Here is a 12494-nt window from a genome sequence, read left to right on the forward strand (position 1 = left end):
ATCAACTCCTCAAGTAAGACTGAACTCGAAGCTAGACTGCCTGATTTCTTAGCTTCACATTTGACAAATACCCAGTCAGTAGACAGACTTGTGGATAGTTTAAACTCAGTGCTCAAAACTATACTCGACATGATTGCACCACCTGTGTTAAAACTGCGCTCCCCCAAATCACAGTCACTTTGGTTCAGTGATTATCTGCGTGACCTCAAGCATAAAGCAAGAGGTCTAGAACGGAAATGGCGTAGTTCAGAATTAGAAGTATTTCACCTTGCATGGCGAGATGCTATCTTAGACTGTAAGCATGCATTACTGGCTACAAAGCGGACCTACTACTCTGATTTGATCAACAAAAACAGGCATAACTCAAAGTTCTTGTTCGACATGGTGGCAACACTTATGCATGGACAACCACCTGTAGTTCGCTCTCCTTTTACAGCACAAGATTTCCTGGATTACTTTGGGAAGAAAATAGAAGGCATCAGGTTAAACATATCCCGGCATGCCTTAACCCAGCCACTACACCCTGCTATTGAGGTGGGCGCCACTACTGAGGTATTACCTAGATTTAAAGAATTTGATAGTATCTCACTAGGCATGCTGACAAAACTCGTAATGTCAACAAAAAGCACAACCTGTTTATTTGATCCTGTACCAACAAAACTGTTAAGGACCTGTGGCCCACTCTTGGGCCGACTGTGCTGGAAATTATTAATCTTTCTTTAACTTCTGGATCTGTTCCTAAATGTTTCAAATCTGTAGTGATTAAACCATTACTTAAGAAACCTAATGTTGACCCTAGTGTATTGAAAAACTATCGGCCAATATCAAATCTATCATTTTTCTCTAAAATTCTGGAAAAAGTGGTGTCACGGCAGCTCGTAGACTATCTTACTGAGAATAATCTCTTTGAGCCACTGCAGTCTGCTTTTAGAAAATATCATTCCACAGAGACGGCTCTCACTAAAGTGGTGAATGATCTTCTACTTAAAATGGATTCGGACACCACTACGGTTCTGTTGCTGTTAGATCTCAGTGCTGCATTTGATACCGTGGATCACCATATTCTACTTGATAGGCTGGAAAATCATTTTGGGATTACTGGGAGTGCCCTTGCATGGCTGACGTCATACTTGACCAGTCGTTCTCACTGTGTTTTGTACAGTAACACTACCTCTAACCTTAGTGACATGAAATTTGGGGTTCCACAGGGGTCTGTCTTAGGCCCCCTGCTTTTCTCCCTTTATACAGCACCCCTTGGGCACATATTGCGGCGTTTTGGGATTACCTTTCACTGCTATGCAGATGATACTCAGTTATACATGCTGATAACTGCTGGTAATCTCATTCACATAAAATAATTAGAAGATTGCCTTGCAGCAGTGAGAAGTTAGATGTCTAGAAACATCCTACTTTTAAACACTGATAAGACTGAAATGATGGTTCTTGGTCCAGTGAGACATCGGCATCAATTTGACTAGTTAACACTCAGCCTCGGCTTAAGTGTCATATATCACACTGACAAAGTGAGGAACCTTGGGGTAATTTTTGATCCTTCGTTGTCCTTTGGCCTCCACATTAGAAATATTACTAGGACTGCTTTCTTCCACCTGCGAAATATAGCGAAGATTCGTCCCATCCTGTCTATGGCTGATGCTGAGACCCTGATCCATGCATTTATCTCTTCTAGATTGGACTACTGCAATGTTCTATTTTCTGGTTTACCGCAGTCTAGCATTAGGGGTCTCCAGTTGGTTCAAAATGCTGCAGCCAGATGTTTGACATGAAGCAGAAAGTACAACCACGTTACACCCATTTGGCATCCCTTCACTGGCTTCCTGTCCCAGTGAGATCAGATTTTAAGGTTCTGCTACTAACCTATAAAATTATTCATGGACTGGCACCTCCCTACCTAGCTGACCCAATTAAACCTTATGTACCGGCCCGGGCTTTACGTTCTCAGGGTGCAGGACTACTTTATGTCCCTAAGGTGAATAAGAAGTCTGCGGGTCACAGAGCTTTCTCTTATCGTGCCCCTGTTCTGTGAAATGATCTCCCTGCGTCAATAAAACAGTCAGATTCTGTGGAGATTTTGAAGTCCAGACTTAAGACGCACTTATTTTCCCTTTCATATGGCTAGCATACTGGTACAGTTTTGTTTTACACTTTTTAATCTTTTAATTAATTTATTAGTAATTGGAGCGGGCTGCGGCCTGAACTTTACATAAATTCGGGGTCTTTTAGTGAAGTTTAGGGCTAATGGCCGGCAATCACCTTAGTATTTCTCTGTTTTTCTTGTTGTTTAATGCTGGCAAATTATACAGTATTTTTTGTCTTTCTGATGCCTGATTCTGTTTTTTCTCTCTGTTTAAGGTGTAGCTCCATCCAGAGATGTGAGTTGTATTCGTGTTGGCGATCCTCCTGTCCTGTGTGCCAATCTGTGAATTGTTCTGTAATTTATGTTTGTAGCATGGCCCAAGCAGAGGGTCACCCCTTTGAGTCTGGTCTGCTTGAGGTTTCTTCCTCAGAGGGAGTTTTTCCTTACCACTGTTGCTCTGGGGGTTGGTAAGGTTAGACCTTACCTGTGTGAAGTGCTTTGAGGCAAGTCTGTTGTGATTTGGCGCTATATAAATGAAAATAAATTGAAATTGAAATTTGGAGTGAGGGGAGTGCCAATGACCTTCTCAGCGGCACTCACCGCTCTGCAGGGCCTTACAGTCCATGGCAGTGCAGCTCTGACACCAGATGGAGATGCACTGCGTGAGGATGCTCTCAACAGTGCCCCTGTACAAAGTGGTGAGGATGTAAAGGGGGAAGATGATCTCCTTAGCTGTCTGAGGAAGTGCAGTCGCTGGTGGGCTTTCTTGGTCAGGGAGTTATGTGTGCCAGGTCCAGGTAAAGTCACCAGAGATGTGCAGCCCCAGGAACTTGGATTCCTATAAACAACACACATATATATTCTTTATTGGTTGAAGATGAGTGAGTTAGCTTATATATATATATATATATATATATATATATATATATATATATATATATATATATATATATATATAGGGTAGGATTACTTTGAAATGTAATCCAAAAGTAATCAGATTACAAGTAATCCAAATGTATGTACACACACACACACACACACACACACATATATATATATATATATATATATATATATTGGCAACTGGCAGTGACGTAGGCGCTCATTGGACTGTTAGCGCGAGTCAGAGGGAAGGTAAACAAGATGGCGACGACCTGAGTGGCAAGAGTAAGGAGAGTCACAACATTTCACATCTGTCGTTACTCTGACTCAGTCCAAACTTTCGCTATAGAGACTGATATCAGAAGTGCACAGGAGAATCTGCAAAATAAACTATGGAGATTTTAGGTGAGACTAAAATACCCGGCACCAGCTAGCTGCCAGAGGCTGACTGGCTACTCCGGTTAGCTTGTACTGGCTGTATGTGCAGTTATTTGTGTTTGTTCTGTTTTGTTTTTTAATTTAGTGTTTGGGTCTGCATTGATTTTTCTGAGCTCGGTTTTGCTTCATTGTGAATACAGTTGAATAAAGTCGCTCAACAACGTGAGCCAGTTGGAGTGCCGCTGTAGCACCGGTAAACGAGCGAGGTGACGCTCGCTAATGTTAGCTGTCAGCCAAAGTTGGCTAGCTAGCGTTGGTAAAGTACCGTTAGCTTCATGACGACGTTACTTGTTTCTGAATTTAAAGTTTTTGCACTGACTGTGCAAATGACCGCTTTCTTTCCGTTCCGTTCGCTGTTTAAAGCTGTACAATCCAAACAGCGAAAAAAATCTAATCACGTTGGTGTTTGTTCATTCAAGCACTGCTGTTAGCTTCCGAGCTAACCATTAATGTACAGAAGAGCACATTTATTTCAAAATTGCAACATTTGTGTGACCTGTCCCTCACACGTTGCTTTATTTGTTACCCATTTTCTGAACCACTGTAGATGACAGGCTAATCATGTATGACGATGCTCAAACCAGAAAGGAAAGTCAGCCTGTGTAGATTAACAATACCTTCACTGTGTATTTGCATAAATCTTACACTTTTTTTTTTTCTTCCAGGTACCATTAAGTAAAAGCTATGGTGAAATGGAGGATACCTGAAGACCGTTAGGACACATTGGAACAGCCTGGTCTACCTCTTGGAGCCAAGTTAACACAGATTGGATCGTTAGTGCTGCATGCTTTTGGCTGTGTATCTGTTTGGATCCAGTCCAGCTGTGCACATTTGTGTATCCTGAGGTAAACTACGCTATGCAGCACAAACCTTTGGGAGCAATGCTGTGCTGCATGGCCTACAAGCAGGTCTGGCTTCCTCTGCCCAAAGCGGTATAGTAACTGATTCATACATCGATCACCTCAAGCTCATAAGTAAAACAGAGTCATACTTTTGTTTTGTGTTACTGCACTTGTAATGGACATGCAAATTGTACAGATCAAAGCACTAATTTGTCACTGGACCCAACAGCTTCTTTATTTTTCCCCATGTTGATCCTCTTGACTCAAAAGGCCCTTATGTTTGCAATTTGGAAATGATTCCTTTCTCCTCCCTTTAATATAAGGCCCAGTTATTCCCACTCCCATGCTCAGTGTTTTGTATTAAACAGTATTCCATTTTGTGGAATTGAAATTTAGAGTTGGGAGGTTTAAAGTGGCTTACCTTCTCCACAAAATAGTTTTCCACAGAATTCTTAACCTGTGGCTGCCAAAGTATCAGTCATGAGTGCTGGGGAGCTGCACCATCTTGACTATCTAAATGAAAATGAACTGATGGAGATGGATACTTTTATTCACCGCATTGACTCTACAGAGGTGATTTACCAGCCTCGGAGGAAGAGAGCAAAGCTCATAGGGAAGTACCTGATGGGAGATCTGCTCGGGGAGGGATCTTATGGGAAAGTGAAGGAGATGCTGGACTCAGAGACACTTTGCCGCAGGGCTGTTAAGATACTGAAAAAGAAGAAGCTGAGGAGGATTCCAAATGGAGAAGCCAATGTGAAAAAGTAAGTGATTTTGTGTTTATTATATATAGACCTTTTTGTATTGTGCTGTTTAACTGTTGACTCCTTTACTAACACTGTATGTCTAGTGCCTTTCAAAGAGTCATCTTAAGATGATGGTTGGTGTGGTGGTGGGGGGGTATCCCTGTCATTTCCCCATAAATGCAGTGTAACACTCCTGGTCATCTTATCACAGCTGTACTTTGACTGCATCTTCAGCTTCCACACCAGTGACACCACATTCATTGTGCTTCTTCTGAAGAATCTGATCAGACAGTGCACTGATTCATAACTTAAATTTATTGGGTTTCAGTGTTTGGAACAGCAGACATTTAGCAGTTTTGAAATACTAAAGTATATATAGTTTTATAATCACAGTGAAATGGTGTGTGAAATGGCTTTAACACAAGCAAGCAAGTACCTGAGCTATGATTAGTTTGCGTCAGAAGTGTCACTTGTAACTTTCTATCTCGCTTTCCTATTTGCAAGTTCTGTGTCTAAATGCTGTAAGTAGCCATTTAACTACATGTTGGCGTTGTAGTTCAGTGACATAGTGGTTCCATTCAGTTTTTGATATAGTGCAGAATTACAACATAAGTCATCCCAAGGTGCTGCACAAGAATAAGGTCTAATCTTCCTCAGCAGTAAGGAAAAACTCTAAGGCTTTTTTAAAATTTATTTATTTATATATATTTTTTAGTACAGGAAACAAGCAGACCAGGCTCAGTGGGGTGACCACCTGCTTTGGTCATACTGTCTGTAACAAAATAAATAAAACAAAGCACAGCAAAGAATGGTCATGCATGAAAACAGGTGAATTTCCAAAAGGATGTGTATCTGGATTTTAATTTGTTGCACTAAATTTAGATCAGAGGTCTCAAACCGGTTCCAGAAAGGGCCGAGAGGGTGCAGGCTTTCTGTGCAACCACCCACTCCAGCAGGTGATTTCACTGATAACTGCTTTCACCTGCTCAAAGTGATGTTAATCAGTGAAATCACCTGCTGGAGTGGGTGGTTGCATAGAAAACCTGCACCCTGTCGGCCCTTTCTGGAACCGGTTTGAGACCTCTGCTTTAGATGTTCTGTCTTGTAAGTCATTTTGGATGAACGCATATGTCTGTGTCAGGTAAATAAATAGCCAATAATGCCTGTACAATATTTTTAAACTGAATTCCAGGGTGGGTTGATCTGCACTCTGACAAAGTAAGACATTGTTTATCAGGTGAAGTCATGGAAGGCAAAGTGACTATCTCGGTGCCTAGGAAAAACTCTGCCACTATCAATATTGTATAAAAACGCAAAGTACTTTGTATCCAATTAATTGATAGAATAGTCTATTCCAAAAATATTTGATAGCTACAGCCGTAATAAGGGGTGTCAGGGTCCAGTTCATATGTTTAGACATCACGGTTCAGTACGAGTTTGGCATTTACATAAAATGGTTTTAATCTGTGAGCAGCAGAGAACTACCATCAGCCACTTTAACACTGTGAGATAGTGCTAATGTAAACTTTTTTCATTAAACATTTGCGTTGGATTACATTTTGTCATTTGCTTTGGGATGAATTTACTGTACAGCGCATGAAGTATTGTATTTTTTGTAACGTGTGGATCCAGACCACCTTTAATATTTTGTCCATTTTGGGTTCGTTTTATTTTTCTGTAAATGATTGCATCTCACTAAACCTCACTTTGTACAGATTTGAAATCATTGTATACAGTGTCGGTATTTGTATGCCATTTCATCTATGAAATTTTACAATAATTCATCTAAAACCAAATTTTCATAAATTGGTGGCCTCTAAACTTGAATGCGGCCTGCTCTTATATAGGGACAGTGAATCAACACAATATTGTTGTGTACGCGTCCGCATTTAGGTTCATATTTCGGAAGAAAAACGAAAATTAACCAGTTCCATTTATGCTTCCAAAATTTCTGGTTTGGAATAATCCAGTCACTCACTTCAACTGGCTGGCTCACTTTCCTTGTGTTCCTCACACACAGACTGCAGACCATGCCTCCTCCTGCACTGAAGAAGACCACACCTCCCACTACACAGATAATGAAACTAGGGTGACAAATAGTCAGTGGACACAAGATAACATGTCAGTGACTTGTGGAAATAAATATGCGTATGTGTATAATTATACTGTGCAGTCATACTGTGTATTGTGTGGACAGTTCTGTGCGCTGAACCTGCGCTGACACAGCAAAAATATATAAATAAGTGTGATGCCGACCGGCAGTTACTGAGAATAGCGCTGTGTGTGTGTGTGTGTGTGTGTATATATATATATATATATATACACACACATACACACACACACACACACAAGGTTGGGTAGGATTACTTTGAAATGTAATCCAAAAATAATCAGATTACAAGTAATCAAAATGTATGTACATACATACATGTAATCCACATGTATTCTTTCAAACCAACGGTTTGAATGCACAACGCGGAGTCTAAAACACCACGACGTGAAGTGCATTCAAACCATATAATGCACAGCTTCTCATTGTTTAATCTGCTTATACCATGGTCCCCCACAGTGAGCTAACACACAAATATGTATTTAAGTTAACAGAACATGATAAAAATGCGTAATTATTTTGGACTATTTTATGCCAGTCTCAAGATATATTCATCCTTGGCAACCGTTCTCTTCTTCTTTCCTGTCTTCAATCTTGTCCAGTTTGTCCGATGTTAAATCTTTATGCCATTGCTTTTGCTGTTCTCCTCGTATGCTCTCCTCCTCTTCCCTTTCCTCAAACATTTTATTTTGTCCAAAAATATTAAAATTCACTTGGAAATCCATGTTTTATTGCATTTCTGTCATTCACCTGTCAAAACATAGCTGATCTGCTCCAACTGATTTGCGCGTTGCTATGGTGACAACCAGAGCGGCGTGATATTACAGTGACTTAACTCGCCGAACTACGTGTGCGTATACACAAAAATAATGCATGCCAGTTAGACATGGAATTCTCACTGGCCATGGTGTGTGTGTGTGTGTGTGTGTGTGTGTGTGTGTGTGTGTGTGTGTGTGTGTGTGTGTGTGTGTGTTTCTTTTTAAAACATCTAGTGGTTTGCCTATTTTATTATTGTTTATATTACACGTTCCTGTGACGTACCACCACTTGGGCCTGAGGCTGTGCATGGACACTTAACTGGTGTGTGTCATGATCATAAAACCCATAGTTTAGATTGGATAGTTTTTATTCTTTTTTTTCCCAAATATTTTTATTAGAACCAAAAACAAATTACAAGAATACATAATTCTTTTCCTTTTTACATATGTTCCCATTGATACACATTTTAATACAAGCAATACTGACACAATATTGTTAAAAAAAAGTATTTTTTTTTTGTTGTTTTTTTTTAAACAGAAAGGGGGGGGCAAAATACACCCCCCTTTTTAGAAATTATATACTGAAGGAAAGAAAAAGAATATGTGGCCAAGATGACATAGAGAGCGTTTTGCATTTGTCACATACATCCACAATATCAGGGTATATCTCAGAAAGCTTAGATTTGGAGAAATGAACCCTATGTACGACTTTAAATTGAATTAAGCTAAGATGAGCACAAGAGGAAGATTGTACTCTTTCAATGGCTTCTTCCCAGAGCTCTTTGCTCAGGTGTATTCCGAACTCTTTATCCCATGCTTTTTTTTTTTTGACACTTGAATCCATACTTAAGGTTAAAATAAAATTAGAAATCTTTGATATCAGTCCTTTCTGATGTGGAAAATGTGAGCATTTTTCCCAGGGCTGTTCAGGAGGTACAGAGGCAAAATTTGTGAAACTTTTAGAGACAAATTCCAAATATGTAAATAACGAAACAGATGCATACCAGGTAAATTGTATTTGGAAGAGAAATTAGCAAAACTACCAAATACCCCTGATATATACATATTCCTTATTTGTTTTATGCCCCTATATACCAAACTCAGAATGATGGATCTGAAAGAGACGGCGGAAACAAATGATTGTTGGTTAAAGGACACAAAGAAGAGGCAGTTACAAATTTAAACCGACGTCTAAACTGAAACCAGATTTTCAGTGTGTTAAGAACGACTTGATTATTAGTATACGTATAACGAGGGTTTAATAGGCAAGAAGAAAAAATAGACCAGGTAATGAAGACCCAGTGCAGTTCAAAAATTTTAACCAATAATTTGTATGTGAGCAGCCCAGTAATATGACTGAAAATTGTGCAATGCAAGTCCCCCACTGATGCCATTAATAGATGCTACTATGGGTTACTAATATTTAACCAAACAAAAACAAATAATGACAACTTTAATGTCCAAGTGATGCAAACAAGCCTGAAGTTCCAGCAAAAGTAAAAAAAAAATATATATATATTTATATAAACACAGTCTACAGTCAGGGGCTCAGTAAGAACCAGTAAAGCTAACACATGAATCAAACTTTGGACGTATTGTTTAGCGTCATCTGGTGAGGTAAACTCCTTCTCCACACCCTTGTAAGTGATGTGTAGCTTAGCCGGATAAAAAATTCTGTACATGACACCTTCGATGCCACAAAGTAGCCATTTGACCTCGTTGAAGGCTGCTCGGGCCGCCTTAGCAGTGTAAACAGGAAAGACCGATATAATTCATGGCTCTGACTTTAATCCGCTGGCGCTTTCTCGTACGACGTAAAATATCCAGACAGTTGTTGTAGTAATGCAGCCTGCATATAGTGACTCGGGTTTAGGCTTAGGTTGAAGAGAGCAATGAGCCCGATCCACGAGCAGTTCCTTCTCCAGCGGGAACGCTTCCTTCAGCAGCGCGGCCACAGCGGTCGGAGAGCAGGTGCCAGCGCCATCATCCACACCAATAATCCTGATATTATTACAGCGTGATCTTGATTCTATGTCCTTACATTTCTCTTCCAGCATGGTAATTTCAGTGGTAAGGCGCGCGAGAGTTGTATTCATACCGGTGATGTCATCAGTACAGATGGTGACCACGTTCCCCGTTGTAGCCGTTAGCTTAGCCAGCTTAGCATCAATAGCAGCATAATCGCTCGTTAGTTGCGTTTTCACTGCTTGTAACTCAGTCTTAATAGATGGCAAAGTTTCTCTGAGAACCTCTTGTAGTTCCTTTTTAATGATTCCAACAATGTCTTCTTTTAATGAAGACAGTAACTTGAGTTTCTGGGCGTCTGCTTCCTGGCTCACCTGGGTTGGGGCGGGTACAACATCCGAAGCTGGTGGCACAGAAGCTGAGGCCTGTGAGCATGGCTTCAGCTGTGTCTGAATAATACAAGATGTTCCCTTTCCAGACATTGCAAAGTGAAACAAAAGTTTGTCCTCGCGCACAAAGTGCAAAAATGTAGAGATAAACACTTGGTTTACAATAAAAAGCACAGTTTTAATCCAAATTGGCAGGACCTACAAAACCCACGTACTACTCCATTCACTGCCCAACAGCGCCCCCATTCATTTATTTATTTTTTTTAAGCCACAGGTTCAGATCATTTTCAGATCAACAAAGACAAATCCTGCTGTGCTTTACATTTTTAAATAGAACTTTAGCAATGAAAACAAGGAACTTTGACTGTGGTCTTGAACAGAAACAAGTTGTCCAATGTGTTACATACTATTTTAAAATAAAATGCTTAATTGTATTAAATTGCAAAATGAACAGTATCAGTGAACAAAAAATGGCCTTTTTCAAAAAGATGCCTACATTTTCTGGTGAGAGGGTAACTAACTATAATAATTTTATTTATAACCCTTTCAGGATAAATACATTAGTTCTGTTCACTGATCCAAATTCATTCCGGTATTCATTCAGTATTGCCAAGCAAACACTTTAGTCGGAAATACTTATTTTCAGGAATTTAGGACTTTCAGCCAGCTCGGCTACATATGCACTTCGATCACGACGCTTTGTTCACTGACCTCACGAAGGCGTGAGAGACACGATGGACACATCATCCTCAGATCACAGCATGAGACATGCTGCAATGAAGGGTTTTTTATGTGTGTCATTTGTTTTTGAATCTCGTCTTTTAACAATTATTGAATTGCTCAAGCCAATATCACAATTGCAATCCAATTTTTTTGTGCAGCCCTTTTCACTGGGCAACAGGTAGCAGAGGAAAGTGAGTCGTCATCTGACATTCTCCAAAATGGAAGTGAAGATTTTTTTTTTTTTTTTTTCCTTTTTTTGCAGTGCCAATCAGCAGCATCTCCACCTGCATGGAGTTCAGCCCCTGTACTAGAGATCCCTGAAGTTCTAACTGCCTTTAACTCTTTCACCACATTTTCAGTCTTGCTGAAATTCTGTGGTTCACAGCCAAGTGGCAGGTTAGCTTTATGCAACTGCTTAAAGTAGCCGGCCCGCTTGGATATACAGACTGTGTCATCTGTCAGCACCATCATTTGCCTTCAGTGCAGCAGGATGAGATGCTCGTTTGGAGGAACGCAGTGCTTTATTATGTAAGCAGGCTGAGGGTCACTGGGCTACAGATGGTGTCACCTGCTCACAGATTCCTCTATCAAATACCAACTTGTCTGCCTTTGGTGTTAAAACAACCCGCTTTCTCAGCTCTTTCAACACACTAGAATTGTAACCAAACTGTGTGCTGTGACTACTCTGGAGGATGTTTAGAGATAGTGCTTCCTGTGAACTCTCATGACTCCAGTGCAACACCTGGCAACTTTTGCATTGTTGTCATGAAAGAACCTCTGTATTCCTTTCAGTCATTTCTTGTATCCACGAGTGCAAGTCCTCCGCCCAAATTGAGTGCAGAAAGATTTAATCACACAGCAGTTTGTTAAATAGTCCTCTACAATTTTGCTGCAGGCCTATCGATGCTAATTAAAGAAGGCATTTTATCAAATAGATTGAATGAATTCCATGGAGGTCTGCAGAATGCTGCCTAATTTTGTTTTAAGGCGTGTGGTAAGAGTAGTAGCAGTAAGAATCAATACAAAGTTTAGCAAGTTATGATTTAATATTAACTTTTATTTATCATGGCCACAACCTTCACTTGGGACTTTGCAAATCATCTTAAATATTGTATTTATTGATTATTATTGTTGTCAGTTTGTTTCTAAGTTGATACTCAACCATGTTAAAAATAGTTTATTGTTTTCAATTTATTTATTAAAGCTTAGGGTCGTGCTCTCTCAGATCACCCAAAAAATGTGATTTTTTTTTTTTTTTTTTTTTAACCTTACCCTCTCCGATTTTCATGAAATTTGATATATGGGTAGTCTTTCATGGGAAAAGGCTAATTTTCACATATCAACTCAATCGAACCAGCAGTTCCTGAGATATCGACATGTCTTATTTTTATTTATTTTTTTGTATTTTTTCCACTTTTTCCAACAAAGTGTGCAGCTGCTGAAAATTCAAATGAGCATAACTCAGCAACCTGTGGTCTTTTTTCAAATGTAAGGTATCTTTGGAAAGGTCTTTACGCAAGGAATCCAAATCTGATATTTATTTGAT

General features: G+C 39.8%; 1 protein-coding gene across 1 annotated transcript in view; it reads left to right on the plus strand.

The window, feature by feature from the left end:
* Window positions 1–3197: 3197 nt before the first annotated feature.
* The window catches only part of stk11 (serine/threonine kinase 11), a 60457-nt gene continuing 51160 nt past the window's right edge, over window positions 3198–12494 (plus strand). The window contains 2 exon segments of the mRNA XM_034183141.1: window positions 3198–3382; window positions 4081–5021. Of these exon segments, the coding sequence (XP_034039032.1) occupies window positions 4738–5021 (284 nt within the window). The 5' untranslated portion in view covers window positions 3198–3382; window positions 4081–4737.

The sequence above is a fragment of the Thalassophryne amazonica genome, chromosome 12, assembly GCF_902500255.1.
Source record: "Thalassophryne amazonica chromosome 12, fThaAma1.1, whole genome shotgun sequence".
NCBI lineage: Eukaryota > Metazoa > Chordata > Actinopteri > Batrachoidiformes > Batrachoididae > Thalassophryne > Thalassophryne amazonica.